General features: G+C 35.6%; 1 protein-coding gene across 11 annotated transcripts in view; it reads right to left on the reverse strand.

Moving 5' to 3' along the window:
- Positions 1 to 13418: 13418 nt before the first annotated feature.
- Positions 13419 to 17287, reverse strand: part of MBNL2 (muscleblind like splicing regulator 2) — a 152890-nt gene continuing 149021 nt past the window's right edge. For 5 of the 11 annotated variants that reach the window (XM_081046197.1, XM_081046205.1, XM_081046201.1 and 2 more), the window contains one exon: positions 13419 to 16198. In XM_081046197.1, coding sequence (XP_080902323.1) covers positions 16184 to 16198 — 15 coding nt within the window. In that variant the 3' untranslated portion in view covers positions 13419 to 16183. The remainder of the gene's footprint in view (positions 16199 to 17287) is intronic. The other 6 variants (XM_081046202.1, XM_081046203.1, XM_081046196.1 and 3 more) reach the window with 2 other exon arrangements.

The raw sequence follows: 17287 nt of genomic DNA on the forward strand, positions 1-17287 counted from the left end.
CTTGTTTGGTTAAACAACATGATTATATGTAAAGCCCTATGTGGTCCAATTTGATGTCCAGCCAATGTCTACCCTCATAAGCCCACCCTGTGATGGACGAGCATGCTGATTGGAAAGGACAGTTCCTGTTGCACAGTGACACAGAGTGGCAAGTGAAAGAAACAGCAACAGTTGGTCTTTGTTCACAGTTTTGATATTTTGCTCATCAATGGCCTATTTTCCATTAGTTTGAGTTTTTTAAATATTACATTAGCATTATTCTCTATCTGATTACTGGGTTGTTTGGAGCCTGAGATGGGCTTGTGAACAGTAACCTGACTCTGCTGCCAGTGCAGGCCTTTGGGGTTCCAGCTGCAGGCCCCCTCTGCTTGGGACAGGCCTACTCTTGCCTGTGGTCTTCTGTGCCTTGTGAAGACTCCAACTTACTGGAGTTGAGCACTTGCCACCAGGCATGGGGTAGATTTGGTGCTAGCTCCTGTTGAAGTGTCCCATTTCTTTTTTCAGCCTCTGAGCATTTCTTACTTTCTTGATAACTCCACAGTGCACTCAAAGAGGTGTTTGTAATAATTTATCCAGCTGTCTTTGTTATTTTCCTCCAGAGACCCTTTCATTGTAGTTACTCTATTGTGCTCCCAGAAATGAAAGTCTGGAAGGTTCATTACTGTAAGATATAAAAACATGAATTGTCTGCTGAGCTCAGCCGGTGTCTGATGACTGGTCACCAGTCTCCCTAATTCCACGGTGAGGCCACCAGACGATCCCAGTTACCCTTGCCAGGAGCAGAGCTGAGAGGATGCCTTACTGGAGAAATAATACACATAAGGAAACTCCTGTCAAATAGCAAACTTCTAAAAATTGTTTGTTTTTCAAAGATAGCTAATGCTTTTACGTTTCAGGCACAGTCCTAAGAGTTTTGTGTATATTGGGTCACTTACTTCTCACAACCACATTATGTGGTGGGTACTATTATCAGCTCCTTTTGATAGAAAAGGAAAACAAGACCAGAAGTTCACTGACTTGCCTGTGGCCACATGGAAAGAGGAGAGGCAGGATTTGAACACAGTTGGCGTGGTTCCCAATGCCAGGCTCCTAACCACTGTGCATACTGCCTTTTAATGTTGCAGAATGCAGTGTGGTTAGTGTTAGCCTAGTGATCAGCAAAACGCCCCCCTGAGTCACGCAGTTTCCCACCTTCCGCAGTGGCTCCTGTGGGTAGAGTATGTGAAAGTTTCAGTCTCTGTGTTCTCAGCTTGTCATCAACTCATGTACCCAATACGTTAATTGCTCTCTGTAAAGATTTTAACCAGAGCAAAACCACAAAATATGTGTTTTTTATTTAAAACACATTGATGACTCTTGGAGGAGTTGGAATAGTTTCAGCATTGATTACTTGTATGTTTCCTTAATTACTCCTTGCTGTTTTAATGGAGGCTTTTTATCAATAATGCATATAAACTGCATTAATTCCCAAGTGTGACTCATTTCAGCTTACAAACATAATGAATGCTGGAGAAGAACCACTTCAGTTAGCTTTGAAATGGCTTTGATGCATTCTGGAGTTTTACAATTCTTGTGCTCGATATCCAAATCTGGCCCTAGGATTGTTTACCAAATGCAAACTTAATGCACTTTGTTTTAACCTTATATGAAGACACTTGGCTTCCATGAGAACCAATATGATCATTTTTCTAGTCTCTTTTCAAAGAAGTAGAGACATAAGGCTTAGGATTATGAAAGACTAAGTAAAAATTTGGACAAAGTGAAACATGACTCATTAGTGCCTTTTAAAAATAAAAGCGATATTTCCCCTTAAAGTATGTGAACATTTTCCATTTTTTAAAATCCATAATACAAAAAAAATATTTCAGGTTTTATTTGTTTCTCCTTATCATTCTCCTTTTTCTTCTGTAATTAATTTAGTGCTCTCTGAGGCAAGACACTTTTATGGGCAAATAATTTTGTCAAAAAGAATCAAATTGTGACTTTAAATACATTCCTTGCATCAGTTTAAAAGGAAATCAAATGTTTGAATAATGAATTAATAAGTGGTAGATTTGCCTCTGTATCATAGTTTGGATTCCCTGGGAAGCAGACTGTGAGGTAGAGATTCCAAGCCATGTGGTAGGGAAGGAAGCATGACTGGGCAGAAGGAGAGGCTGGGCTGAGATGGAGTCTCCACAAAGGCCTCAGCCCGCCCTAACGGGGAGCTGGGGATGACCCCTCAGAGTTACCTCCAATTGGGCAAAGCTGTGGGCATTAATACTCCTCTGTCCATCAACTGGACAAAGGTATGCTGGGTGAGGGAGTGAGACTGGACAAGGCAGCTCTCCTTAGCCAGTGCAATTCAAGAAGGCTAACAGCTAAGGGCCAACTGCTGTAGCACTCCCAGACACTGGGGAGTAAGTACTTCATTTTGAAGGAGGATCAGATAGCTCGCTGCAGCAGTCACTGTGTTATCCTTTTTTGAGTGTGGCTGTCTTGTAAAAGGCCATGCCCTGTTCTGTGTTTGTGTGCCTCTCATTCCTTCAAGTGTACAATCCCCATCCATTCTAATCACAGACCACTTATCTTCATTCCTGTTGCTTCTCATGCTTCTTGCTTTGCCACATACTGTATTTACTACTTCTCGGGGTCCAGCTCAAGGAACTCCTTCTTTAGCGAGCCTTCTCCAGCTCTCACTAATCTCCCTGGGCACTCATTGTTTATTTGTTTTTTTAAAATTTTTTTATTAAATTTATTGGGGTGACATTGGTTAGTGAAATTATACAGTTTTCAAATGTACAATTCTGTAATACATCATCTATATATCACATTGTGAGTTCATCACCCAGAGTCAATTCTCCTTCCATCACCATATATTTGATCCCCCTTACCCTCCGGTAACCATACCCTTCTTACCCTCTGGTAACCACTAAACTGTTGTCTGTGTTTATGAGTTTTTGTTTCTTTGTTTGCTTGCATTGTTCCTTTGCTGCTTTCAGTTTTATATCCCACATATCAATGAAGTCATATGGTTCTCGACTTTTTCTGCCTGACTTATTTTGCTTAGCATTATACTCTCAAGATCCACCCATGTTGTCACAAATGTTCCTATATCATCTTTCCTTAATGCCAAATAGTATTCCGATAGTATTCCACACCATAAATTCTTTATCCATTCATCTATCGAAGGACATTTTGTTGTTTCCATGTCTTGGCCACCGTAAACAAAGCTGCAATGAACATTGGAGCACACGTGTCTTTATGTATAAATGATTTCAAATTCTTTGGGTAGATACCCAGGAGAGGGATTGCTGGGTCATATGGTAATTCTATTTGTAATTTTTTGAGGAACCTCCACACTACCTTCCATAGCAGCTGCACCAGTCTGCATTCCCACCAACAGCGTATGAGGGTTCCTTTTTCTCCATAGCCTTTCCAACACTTGTTATTACTTGTCTTATTAAAATAACCATTCCAATAGGTGTGAGATGATATCTCATTGGTTTTGATTTGTATTTCCGTAACAGGTAGTGAAGTTGAGCATTTTTTTTCATATATCTGTTGGCCATTTGTACGTCTTCTTGGGAGAAGAGTCTGTTCAGGTCCTCTGCCCATTTAAAATTGGATTTTTTTTTGGTTGTTGTTGAGTTGTATGAGTTCTTTATGTGTTTTGGATATTAGCCCCTTGGAAGTGTTCTTTGCAAATAGTTTCTCCAATTTGGTTGGTTGCCTCTTTATTTTTTTGATGGTTTCTTTTGCTGTGCAGAAGCTTTTTAGTTTGATTCATTTATTTTTGCTTTTACTTCCCTTGGCTTTGAGGTGAAATTCATAAAATCCTCTCTGAATCCAAGATACATATGTTTAGTACCTATGTTTTCTTCTGTGTAATTTATTCTTTCAGGTCATATGTTTAGGTCTTCAATCCATTTTTTCTTTAGATTTCTTTTTTTTTTCCAATTTATTTTATTTTTTTAAAAGATTTTTATTAAAATATAGCTAATACATGCAATATTATATTAGTTTCAGGTGCACACCCTAGTCATTCAACATTTATTACCTAAAGACGTGATCACCACGATAAGTCCAGCAACCATCTGACACCAGTCGCACTATCACAATATAATTGACTATATTCTCCATGCTGTACATTACATCCCCATGACTTACTTGTTTTATACCTGAAAATTTGGACTTCTTATTCCCCTTCACCTTTTCCCCCCTTTTAAAATTTTTCAATTGTCATTAACAATATTATTTTATATTAATTTTAGGGGTACAACATAGTGGTTAGACATTTATGTAATTTAAGAAGTGATCCTCCTGACTAGTCTAGTTTCCACGTGGCACTATACATAGTTATTACCATATCATTGACTATATTCCCTGTGCTTTACTTTATATCCCCAAGATTATTTTGTAACTATCAGTTTGTACTTCTTAATCCCTTCTTTTTTACCCTGTCCCCAACCCCCTCCCATCTATCATTCCAACAAATCTAGTATCCATCAAACATCATAAATAATTATTATAATAATATTGACTATATTCCTTATATTATACCCTACATCCCCATGATTACTATGTAACAACCAATTCGTACTTCTGACTCTAAAATTTCCTTAGTTATAAAACTTCTGTTCAGCCAGACTTTAGATAGTTCTCCAGATTGACTTTTCTGTAATTTAATTGTAATTTTAATGCATTCACGGAAGAAAGCAGGCACAGTGTTTATCTACTCCACCATTTTGGATCTCCTCCCAATCCATTGTGAGGTAATTGTGAAATATGGTGAAAGATAGCAGTCTAGTTTCATTCTTTTGCATGTTGCTAATTTTCCCAGTACCTTTATTGAAGAGGCTTTCTTTTCTCTATTGTATATTTTTGGCTCCTTTGTTGAAAATTATCTGTCTATATATATGTGGGTTTATTTCTGGGTTCTCAATTCTATTCCATTGATCTGTTTGTTTTTCTTGTTTTTCTGCCAATTCCATGTTGTTTTTTTTTAATAGTTTCAGGTGTACAAGACAAGGTAATACTTAGACGTTCATCATTTATATCCCTCACACTGTGTACCCCCCTCATGTGTGTTTTTTTTTTATTATTGCTACTTTGTAGTAACAATAAACCCACACATATATAGACAGATAATTGAAGTCAGGAAGTGTGATACCTGCCACCTTGTTTTTTTTTGTTTTTTTCAGGATTGCTTTGGCTGTTTGGGGTCTTCTGTGATTCTACTTCTTTAAAAAAAATGCCATTGGGATTTTGACGGGGAATGTATTAAATCTGTATATTGCTTTGGGTGATATGGCCATTTTAACTATATTGATTCTTATAATCCATGAATACGGAATATCTTTCCATTTCTTTGTGTCTTCTTCAATTTCTTTCAATAAGTCTATAGGTCCTTCACATCCTTTAAGTTTATTCCTAGGTATTTTATTTATTTATTTATTTTTGTTGCAATTGCAAAAAGATTTTTTTTTTCATTTCTTTTTCTGAAATTTCATTATTAGTATGTAGGAATGCAGTGGATTTTTGTACATTGATTTTTGTATCCTGAAACTTTACTATATTTATTTATTGTTTCCAATAGTTTTTTTGTGTGGAGTTTTTAGGATTTTCTATGTAAAGAATCATGTCATCTGCAAAAAGTGATATTTTAACTTCTTCATTTCCAGTCTGGACGCCTTTTATTTCTTTCTCTTGCCTTCTTTTTTACCCTGCGTAGGACTTCCAATACTATGTTGAATAACAGTAGTGATGGGGAAACCCTGTCTTATTCCTGATTATAGAGCAAAAGCCTTCAGTTTTTCACCATTAAGTATAATATTAGCTGAGGGTTTGTTGTATATGGCCTTTATTATGTTGAGGTACTGTCCTTCTATACCCATTTTATTAAGTGTTTTAAGCATAAATGGGTGTTGTATCTTGTCAAGTGTTTTTTCTGATCTATTGTTATAATCATATGATTTTTATCCTTTATTTTGTTAATGTGATGTATCACATTGATCAATTTGTGTATGTTGAACCATCCTTGTGCCCCTGGAATAAACCCCACTTGATTGTGATGTATAACGTTTTTAACGTATTGTTGTATTCAATTTGTTAGTATTTTGTTTAGGATTTTTGTGCCTGCATTCATCAGACATATTGGTCTGTAGTTTTCTTTTCTTGTGTTACCCTTACCAGGTTTTGGTATCAGGGTAATGTTGGCCTCATGAAATGAGTTAGAGAGTACTGTCTCTTCTTCAATTTTTTGGAAGAGTTTGAGGAGGACAGGTATTAATCATCATTGAATGTTTGGTAGAATTCACTAATCAAGCCACTTGGTCCCGGACTTTTGCTTTTGGGGAGGTTTTGAATGATTTCCTTACTGTTGATTGGTCTATTTAGATTTTCCAGTTCTTTGTGATTCAATCTAGGAAGGTTATATATTTCTAAGCACTTGTCCATTTCTTCTTTATTGAATTTGGTGGCATATAGTCCTTCATAATATTCTATGAAAGCAGTATTAAGAGGAAAATTTACATCAGTACAGGTCTATCTCTAGAAATAAGAAAAATCCCAAATAAAAAAACTAACATTACATTTTAAAGAACTAGAAAAAGAACAAATGAAATCCAAAGTCAGCAGAAGGAAGGAAATAATAAAAATTAGAGCAGAACTAAATGAAAAATAGAACAAAAAGACAATAGAAAATATTTAATGCAACAAAGAGCTGGACAAAGATTAATAAAATGGACAAACCCCTGGCTAGACTCACTGAGGAAAAAAGAGAAAAGACACAAATAAACAAAATCAGAAATGAAAGAGAAGTTACCACAGAAATACAAAGGATCACTGAGTGTTAAATAATTTGGAAGTGATCATGAAATACTTTAATACATATATTTTGTTTTCATCCATATGTTTTTTTTTTCTTTAGGTAGATTGTAACTAGATTGTGATGATTTCAGATCATTTACAATCTAATAAGAATATACGCTCTGTGTTTTTCATGTTTTCTAGCATTTTGTAATACAAAAATATTTGTTAAATGAGTGGATCTCTAGTTTGTTTAGTGCCTTAGTCAAGAGTGTAGATTGGGTGTAGGTAAAGATTATGAGAAATTATTTGAATTCCATAGTTTTATATTTTCATTTATCTGTTTCTTCTGACACCATAATTTTATTAGTCATTCATTGAATAAATACTTATTGAACCCTTACTATGTTCTTAGACACTGTTCTAAGCAGAGGGTATATGAAGATGAACAAGACATGGGGCCATCTCTGAGCGTAAATTCCAATGAGAGAACAGATCATGCAAGTGAAACATTGATGAGCAAAGTAATTACACAGATAATTGTGACAGGTGTTATGAAGGCAATCAACATAGTGGTGAGATGGAATCAGCCATGTGAGGGCTTGGTTGAGTGTATTTTCTTCAGGATAAAATGATTCTGCCTTGCCCAGAAGAAGAAGACAAGCATTTCTGGCAAAAGGAATGGGAATTCAGGAGGCAGAAAGGACTCTCTGTGTTTGAGAAACAAAACAGCGGTCTGAGGGATTGGATAGTAGTTCACACAATAGAATATGACATCCAATGAGGTTGGTGATGATGTTGGCCAGGGTGAAGAGTATGTATTTTTTCATAAGAGCGGTTGGAAACAGGTGAATATTAGAGTTTGTTAGTTGTGGTGGTGATGGTTATTGTTTAAATAGGGAGAGAAGTACGAGCTAATGAAGCTTACACGTTAGGACTTCTCACTTGCACCCTAGCAATGTGTTCATATTGTCCTGGTTTTATAAAATTTGCAATTGTTGAAGACCACTCTCTGTTTTCCCACTAACTTTCTATCACATTCCCTTTTGTGGGGTGGCTTTGGAGTGGCCGTGACCATTTTGGGGGATTTGGCGCTGAAGAAGTTGAATGGGAATACTTCTAGCTTGTTTCATGAAATATAATTATATGGCCCATAGCCATTTTGGAATGTGGTTATATTATTGCTAGCCATCTCGGTATAAGTACTCGCTCACATGTCAGAATGACATGAAGGTGGCAGGGCCAGAGGTTTGCATTGCAGAGTGAGTGTATGCTACAGTCCCCAGCCCTGGAAGTAAGCAGGTAGTAGAAGAGAAAAAAGAATTTGAAGTATATGTGGTGGAAGCTAGTCTGCGGAAAATTCTTCTAGACATCAGATGCATGAAACTCAAAGCAGAGGACCTTGTCTTTATTGATGCTTATCTGTCAGGATAATTGTAAATGCCCAGTAATTTTTTCTTTTTAGCATGGGCTAAGGAAAATGAATACAATCAAGGAAAGCTTATAAACAATAAAATATAGTTACAAATCAAAATTAGCAAGTAAAGTAAATAATGAGACCAGTCAGGAATGTGCTAGGTTGCTGATGAAATCACAGGATGTTGCATCTAGAATAGACGTTAGAGATCTTATAGTCCAAAGCCTTCATTCTACAGAGAAAAACAAAACAAAATAAACAAATGCAACAGGCCTGAGGGGTCATCATTCTGGTCACCACATAGCACGTAGTTGGGATCCCCTTACTGAAAAGGCAGTAGAAACACTTTTATTAATACTTTGATATTTATAGAAACCAATCTTTATTTAAGCTGCTATTACTTACAGTGGGTCGAATTGTGTCCCTCAAAAAGAGGTGTTGACATACCAACCCCTGGTACCTGTGAACGTGACCTTCTTTGGAAAAAGGGCCTTTGCAGATGTATTTAAGTAAAGAAGAGGTCATCTTTAAGGTGGTCCCTCATCCCATTAGTCTGTTGACCTTATAAGAAGATAGTGTAAAGGCAGACACAATGGGAGAAAGCCATGTGATGACGGAGGCAGAGATTGGAGGGAGGCAGCTGTGAGCCAGGGGACACCAAGGATGGATGACACTTAGGAAGAGGCATGGAAAGATTCTGTCCGGAGTCTCTGAGGGAGCGTGGTCCTGCCGACACCTTGATTTCATAATTCTAGCCACAAGAACTGAGAGAGAATACATTTCTGATGAAGTCAGACCACCTCTCTGGGGTGCTTTGTTACAGCAGCCCTAGGAAAGCAATACAGCCATCTTCATCCTTTCTCCATTTTTCAGGGGTTTATTGTTCCTCTTTTGCCACGCGGAAAGCTTCTTGAGGGTAGGGATTGGACTTCGCTCCTATTCACAGCTCCTGCACAGCTTCATAATGCTTCACTGAGCATTTGTTGAACTAAAGTAATTGCAGGCTTCCACAGAAATAATGTGGCTCATTATTTGTTATTATAAATTCCCTATAATTTTCCTGTCAGCTTTTGACATGAATTGTCATCGAGGAAATAGAAGAAGTGCCTCTTAGTTGCCAAGAGATGTTTGGGTAGAACGAGGAATAAATACTGATATGGAAACCTCAGAGCTTATTTTACTATTATTTTAAGAACAGTAACTGATATTCACTGACAGCTTGCTCCGTGTCAGGCTCTGTTGTATGTGGTCAACATACAGGGGTTGCCAAAAACATGTATACACATTTTAAGAAAGGAGAAAATTGTATTAATATTGTAATACTCAATATGCTCGTGTACTGATAACAAAAGATGAATACAAGTCATGTGTATACATTTTTTTGGTACCCCCGGTTTATTTTTATTTTTTTACTTTAATCAAAATGTTTCACTTGTGTTTTTATTGTTATTATTCAAAGTAACTTTTTAAAAAATTAAAGTTTATTGGGGTGACAATGGTTAGTAAAGTTACATAGGTTTCAGGTGCACAATTCTGTATTACATCGTCTATATACCACATTGCGTGTTCACCATCCAGACAACAAGAACATAAAAGAGGAGAAAGTAAAGGCATATTCTTAATTTACTCCTCATAAAGTCTCAGTGAGGTAGAGCCTGTTGTTCAACCCAGCTTACTTACCGATAAACAAACACTGAAGCTTAGCAGCTGTATAAAGCCAAGTCGAGAGTCAAACTTGGGCAGAATGACCAGAAACTTAGCTCTTCACCACTAGACTGTTGTGAAAAGCAAGCCCTGATCTTTCCTTTCTGCAGAACTGGAAACGCCTTAACTTTATGTTTATGGATGATCATGTGTTCAGATTGCTCGCCATACCAATACAGAAGATGCCAAATAAAATGTCTACGCATTTTAAGAAAGGAAAAACACTGTATTAGAATTGTAATCCTCAATGTGTACCAATAACAAAAGATAAATTCAAGTCATGTGTATACATTTTTTTGGCACCCCAGATATACGTATGAGTGTTAAATATGTATTTATTTTGTAGTATACCGGTATTTGTTACTTCTGTATATATCTAATCAATTTGCTGAGACCTGTTTGGAGTTTATGAGCCAGGTTTTCCTCAGCTGTTATGCTACTTTGAACATACTTTTCTTCTGCTGGAAAGTCACCGGTTTTACATTTCACCAAGTGTGTTTCCATCTCTGTGCTGCAGAGCTTATTAGAAATGGGGAGCCCCTCATATGCAGCTAGAGCACTTTGCTACTGTTCTGCTTATGTACTTTTGTGGGGGTGACCCTTTTGTTTGAAGGAAGAGTTCTCTAGTAGAAGAAAAATTAGTCTCCTAATTTAGACTTTACAGTGTATTCATGAGGACTGATAAACTTCTTCCTTTGTTTATATAAGCCAGCGTCCTAGAAGGACCCACAGTAAAGTTATCAGAGAAAGAACCAACAACAAACCTAATTTCTCAGACTCTCTGTACATACATAATTGGACTTCAGGGGCATGTGATCCATGTGTGACCTTTATCCCGAAATTCATTCTCTCTGGTTGTATGTGGTTTCTTACATCTTTTCAGGGGCTGCTTCGTCATGACTTAATGACATATCCTTATTAGGAAAAATTCAATGGCTCTCATTTTTTATTTCAAGGGAACTATACGGAAGCTTGATTAAAAAACAAACAGAAACTGTTTCACCAGAGGCTACTGGTGAAATGTGACATTCCTTCCAGTAGCCTCTGGTCCTAATAAAGAATTAGGCTTTGTCTTAAATCTAGAATAGTACTTTGTAACCAACATCTTCAAAATATTTCATAAATTGTATTCTTGTGATAGGGAAGAAAACCTGTTCATATAACCTAGCAAAGACTTCTTATTATCGCTTTACCTTAAACCTAGAGGAATGCTTCACTCTGAATTCTTGAAATAAATTTTTCCCTGAAGGATATCACAAATAGAGCTCATGCCAACATGACTGTCGGGTTAGGACAAGCCAGGGCTTGCGAGTTATACTGCTCTAGTGATCTTGAAAGAGTTACTCAATTTTTATGAATCTTGATTTCTCTTCTACATTATGGGTATAATAGCTCTTTCATAATGCTAAGGATTATGTAAAATGCATATGAACAAAACAAAGTTACTTTCTGGTTATAACCTATTTCATGAAAATAGCTATGTGGTATTCACCAAATTTGGAGAGGATATCTGAAACAGTATGGTTAAAATACTTGCTAAGTAGCACAGACGACATTTACATTGAGGGGGCTAAAGGGACACCTCAAATAGGCTGCCTTCATTTTTCAGAGTAGCTGAACCAAAGGGAGAAAAGGAGGTCATGCAACTTAAATCACCCAGAGGTTTTCAGCTGAGCTGTGGATCTGGCCATTCTGAGGGCAGACACTGAAATGTAGTGTTGATCTACGATCGAGCTAACTTCTCGCAGCAGAATCTCTTATATGCCTCAAGTAAGAACCTCTGTAACAATTTGAATGTACTTGTCAGTTATTAGTAATTCTCGCCAACCGCACGGCACAGGCTTCTAAGAAACCTTGTAGACTATTTGGTATAGAGCATCAGTAGATTGCTGGTGATCATTTTCAATTTCACCCCATCTCCATTCCTATCATCCACCACCCCCACTAAGAGCATGTAGAGAAGTCATCGTTATGTTTCATTTTGTGTATGTCATACTTATTCATCATGACTCAATCTTTTCTGTGGAGCTAGATTAGTCCTAAAGCAAGGCTAGCCTAATATTTTCAAGACAGTAGGGTATTTGGGGGTGGAGGACAAATCATTCTTGAGGTAGCCAATATTTTCCCCCACCCCGAACTATCAGAATGTTGAAATGTATTTTGGTTTGTCTGGATGCTTCTCAAGTCTTTAAAGTGTTGCAAAAGAACTTTGGTTAGTAATAAAAAGAATATATTTTGGGGTTTGAAATACTACTTTGAGTTTTAGCCTCCCCAAATTGAAATAATACTTTTCTATTGGAAGATAATTATAGAATAATTGATATTTTGTGTTTATTTTCTAGGCCAAAGAGATAAACTAGTTTTATCTTTTCAGGTTTAAGTTTCATTTTTGATTTTGATGTAGTACCACAAAAAGTCAATCTACTGACGAAAATTACACGCCATAAGACCAGGTGTGAAAAATTTTAAGTACAGTTTCTCTTAGATTTTTCACATAACTTATTCTCTAAAGTTGGCACTTTGAACTTACTATTAACAGATAATATTTTCTTATAAGGACTAACTGATAGGATAGCAACATTTTCTTCTGTATTACAGTAAAAAAAATTGCTTGTCCAAACATATAGCCAGGTTTTCAAACGTCCACAAGTGTGAAAGTATTTTTAACCTTGGAAATCCTGATGGCATAGTTTAAAAATACAAGTGACTTTATTCCTTGACTTGTATATGCCCAATCTATTGAGCATTTGTGTTTTCTACCCTATAAGGTATATCATAACCACTCAGAAGGGCTGAAGCTTTAAATGTCATGGAGAAGCCTTCTTCTCTTCTCCATTCCTGCCTTGGCCCACAGAGGAGGCAATTTCTGCCATCTCTTGCATGACAAGGAACGTCCCCATCCAAAAGCTAATACCACTTTCCTTGAGAAATACCATGGGCCCTAAAGGTCTGAGGAAAAAGTCTGAGAAGGTGCACACCACCTCTAGGGAGGCTCTTTGTTGAACATCTGCCCTCAGGTCCAATGCTCAGCTCTTTTTCTCTCCTTGATCCAGAATGTCTGGATAGAAGAGGCCTCACCATTCCGGCTCTTTCTGCAGCCTCAGGTCTAAGACGTGTGTCCAATCAGGCTCTTCCCAGAAGCCTGTATATGGATCAATGGGCAATTTCTTGCCCGTTGACTAAACTTCTATTTTGTTCCCCATTTGGTTATTGATGTTCATATCTCTTTGTATTCAGGCAAAATCCTAAAGAAGAGGGCTCAGTAGTAGGATTTATTTTTACTTCTAATTTCAAAGAATACTAAAAAAACTTCTGAAATGATCCTTTTAAATTGTTTTTCTTACTGTTAAAAAGCCAACATCAAAAGCAAAAACTGTCAATCTCCCATTTGAAGACCAGAGCTTCCTCTTCTTTGAAGTTACCAAATGTTATCTTTGTGAATGTAAAAACCCTTGTGTTTGGCTAATTATCAATCTGTCTGGACACACAAAGGAGGAAGACTAGAAATCCTTTTAAATGCTTCTTTTATTTCATTGGTTGTACATTGGGTGAGTGAACTGAATATTACAACCAAAACATAGAATTGATACAAATTAGACTCCTGTTTACACTGGAAGGTAATGAATGAGGGAATTCTTTAAGTGTTACAGAAAGATTTAGTAGAAATGTTACCAGTGGTGTATGGTTGAATGAATATATCCGTGAAGTGCTATTATATACTGAAAACCAAGAGTGAAATGTAGTTCCCATACAAGTGGCGAGTTCGTCTCTTAACTATAGTATTTGTTGAATTGCTATCTTCATGTCTTGGATATTGGTGTTTTTGTTTTTGTAATTAAACAAAGCATTTAAGATTTATTCATCATAGTCAGACTTCTGAATATAAACAAACTTTTGGCAAATAATATTTATACAGAAAAATAGTTTTAGATCCTCTCAAATCCCAGAATTATTCTATAAAATTACATTATAAATAAATAAAAAGCAAAATCTGTTGTACATATATTTGTACATCTATGCATTTGCCTTGCCTCCTCCTTATCGTAAATGGCATATTTATGACTCTTTGCATATTATAATCACAATTCTGGAAAATGGATATCATAGTAAAAATACAGTCCTCTATATTTGCTTGGGGATCCAGGTGATGTTTTTGATGCTCCATTATTAAAGGGCTGAAAATAGTTGTGTGCTAATAATTTTTAACATCAAAATCATGAAACAAAAGAAAAAAAGACAATGTTACAACAATTAGTCTACAAAAATATTTCAGTGATTCCCATAATTTACCTTTTAGTAATGTATACTAAATGTTTTCAATGAGTGTAAGTGAATTAATAAAGAAAAAAGAAAAAAGAAAATAAGTTTGAATGTTTTAGGCAAGTTGTAGCATAACTACATTGTTATAGTTGAGAAAATTACAAATATCAATAATACATAAAAGATGAAACTACTAAAGTAATACAAGTTAGATACAATACTTTTACACAAAATAAAACAAATGCAACAATACAAGCACTATGTAAGATTACACTTAGAATGTGATTTTCTTTTGATAGGGTTATCAAATCTATAGCATAAGATAAATGGGCATTAGACTTTGACCAACATTAATTAAAATGGCGGATATCTTTTTTCTCAAACAAAAATGATATGCTTGGTGCATATAGTTTTCAGAACAGGCGGTGATGCCAAAATTTAAAATATTTTACATTCAATCTCAAAAGTCAAAATACTTCAATCACTAGTATGTTCACAAAGAAAATGGATGTTTTAAACAATTACACATAATATTCATTTATAACAGCTGTTTTGTTTTTTAAACAATAATTTAAAAACTATGTAGGTACTGTATAGGCTATGTGCAACATATAAAATGTGAAATATGAAATATTTGGTACGATAGTGCTTAAAATAAACTTTAAAACAAACTTTCTGAACAAAATTTAATTGTATCGCTATTACCTTGAAGATCAACCAAGTATTTAAAAAAGTAAACAACATTAAAATATGTTTCATCCATATATAGTATATATATGTATGTGTATATATAATATGTATGTACTTGTATTAAAGTTTTTTATACTTTTGAGACATAAAATATGCTTTAAGGTGAAAGAATGAAAAGAACTATTTTTTCCATGCTGTAGTCAGTTACAACCCTTTAATCCAACTTTTGAAATGCAAAACAGTAATGGATTTTTAAAAAGTGAAACTATCTACTTTTTGTTTACATAGTAATTTAGATTAAAGTCACAAATTTTCAGTGACTAAACTCAGACTTACTTAAATTAGAATATTATACAGATCTCCTCACCTACAGCTTCCTTGTTTGACTAGGTTTTTAGTTTAGAAGAGTTATTCTGCAACAGGCAAACGGATGGTGAGTTGGAAAGACTAATCCTTTAGATTAGACTGTTGGCATGGGCCTCTCATTCTCGTCAAGCTGGATGAAGTCTGGCAAAATCTAGGCACTTCTACAAAGTCTCTCTTATAAAACAACTTTAAAAATATACTTGTAAAATAATACCTTCAAGACTTTGTTTGGTGGGGTATGAAGCTCATACCGTGCAAAGTTTCTTTTTTCAATCTAGTTAATGTTATTCTAGAATCACATGATTCAATGCGGCATCTCCAGGCAAACCAAATACCACACTTTGATGTGTCCCCAGTACTTGTGCTTGAATTTCCATTCAAATTTTAGACCTGCAGGACAGGTATCAGTTTTACTTCACTTCTCATCTTTGCTGCAGCATTCATGTTCTCAAGAAGTGAAACATACCTTGTGATCCAGTGGGTAAATGAAATGACAGTGATTAGAGTTCGAATTGAACCTGCCCTTGGAATAGGTTTTGAAACTAATGCTAATTGTTTATTGCTAACTTTGAGATATTCGGAGTCGAAATGCGTAAAATTGGTGGGACTTTCTGCATCAGCTATAGTTATGGAGATAAGACAATATTCCTAGGACAGAAACTATGTGTAGAAACCCTTTAAAAGTAAACTTTATCCTTTATGTCTTTAAACATCACAGCTGGTCTCAGGTAGTTAACTATCTTAGGTTGGAATATACTAAGCATACCATATTTAATACTCATATATGATATAGCAGCACTAGCTTCTTAGAGTTGTGGTCTGTCCAGAAGAACTACACCTTTATTTAGCATGCAGTTTGTGGCAATTCTATTGAGGAGGAAACAGGATAGTATGTACAGTAACAATGTTTAGTTATTCTCAATGCGGATTCTTGGCATTCCATTCCGTTTCTGCTGATTATTTCAGAATTATCTGTTAAAGAAAAGATAAGTGTGATTTAGACAGCCTTCTGGGAGGGACAAGAACGAGTTTAAGTTCTACTCTTTGAAAACAGATATTTGAAAATAGGAAATTTCTTCCACTTTTCATAATTTTGATGCAATTATAAGTTTGCACAATTTCCACCCTTCACGTTGAAAAATTTTATACTTCTGTCCTTGTGCTATGTGGCCACTGCAAAGAATCATGACTCAAGTGCACAGTATTTTCTGTAAAACTGTGACAGCATTGTACCTGGGCATGCAGTGTGTTTAGAACCTAATCTCCTTTGTTCGTTTTTGCTTCACTTCTCTTTATTATGTGTTCACATTATCCTTCAAATAACGTTTGCTAAGGTACTCAAGGAAGTCTAATGAAATAATTTATTTGTATGTGAGAAGTTATTTGTAACTATAAATATTTTCAAAGGCATAATAAATTAAGTATTATTTATTAACTTCTATTTATAATTCAAAGATAGGTTCCCATCAAAAGTAATTTTGTTCCTAAGATACAAAAACAACCAGTTTCAAATTCAGAGCATGTTTAAATATCCCATATTAAAGAGAAAAGGGGATAACATTCTAATAAAGCAGTTCAGTTCAAACATTCTTAATAAAACCAAAAGCACAGAGAAAGCTAACCTATCAAATGCGAACCGTGGTCCCTGGAGTTTGATCTCTAGGTTCATTTCCAAAGGACAGGGAGCGTGGCCTGTGTGAACCAGTGCACTAAATGTCAAGCTTGAAAGCCAAGCTTTTAACACAGTCTAACAAAACTATTTATTCTTTGTGCAATGCTTCCACCAAACTTTGTGCAATGAATAAACAAGAGGTTTATTTATTCAAGAGCCAAGAGTCTATTTTTAGGAAATAATCAGTAAAAATTCTTTATGGTCAAGGTAAGCTAATAATCCTACACACGGGGATCCAATTCTCAATAAAAGCCTCATTTTTACAAGTGTAATTTCTCATCTCTTTATGTTAGAATTTATACATGTGTCTATTTTTCCTTTAAGTGCTGTTCTTGCAGTTTATATAAAACAGTTTTAGTATATACACTTAAATAGTTTCCCCCATGAAA

This window comes from Rhinolophus hipposideros, assembly GCF_964194185.1.
Source record: "Rhinolophus hipposideros genome assembly, chromosome: 4".
Taxonomy (NCBI): domain Eukaryota; kingdom Metazoa; phylum Chordata; class Mammalia; order Chiroptera; family Rhinolophidae; genus Rhinolophus; species Rhinolophus hipposideros.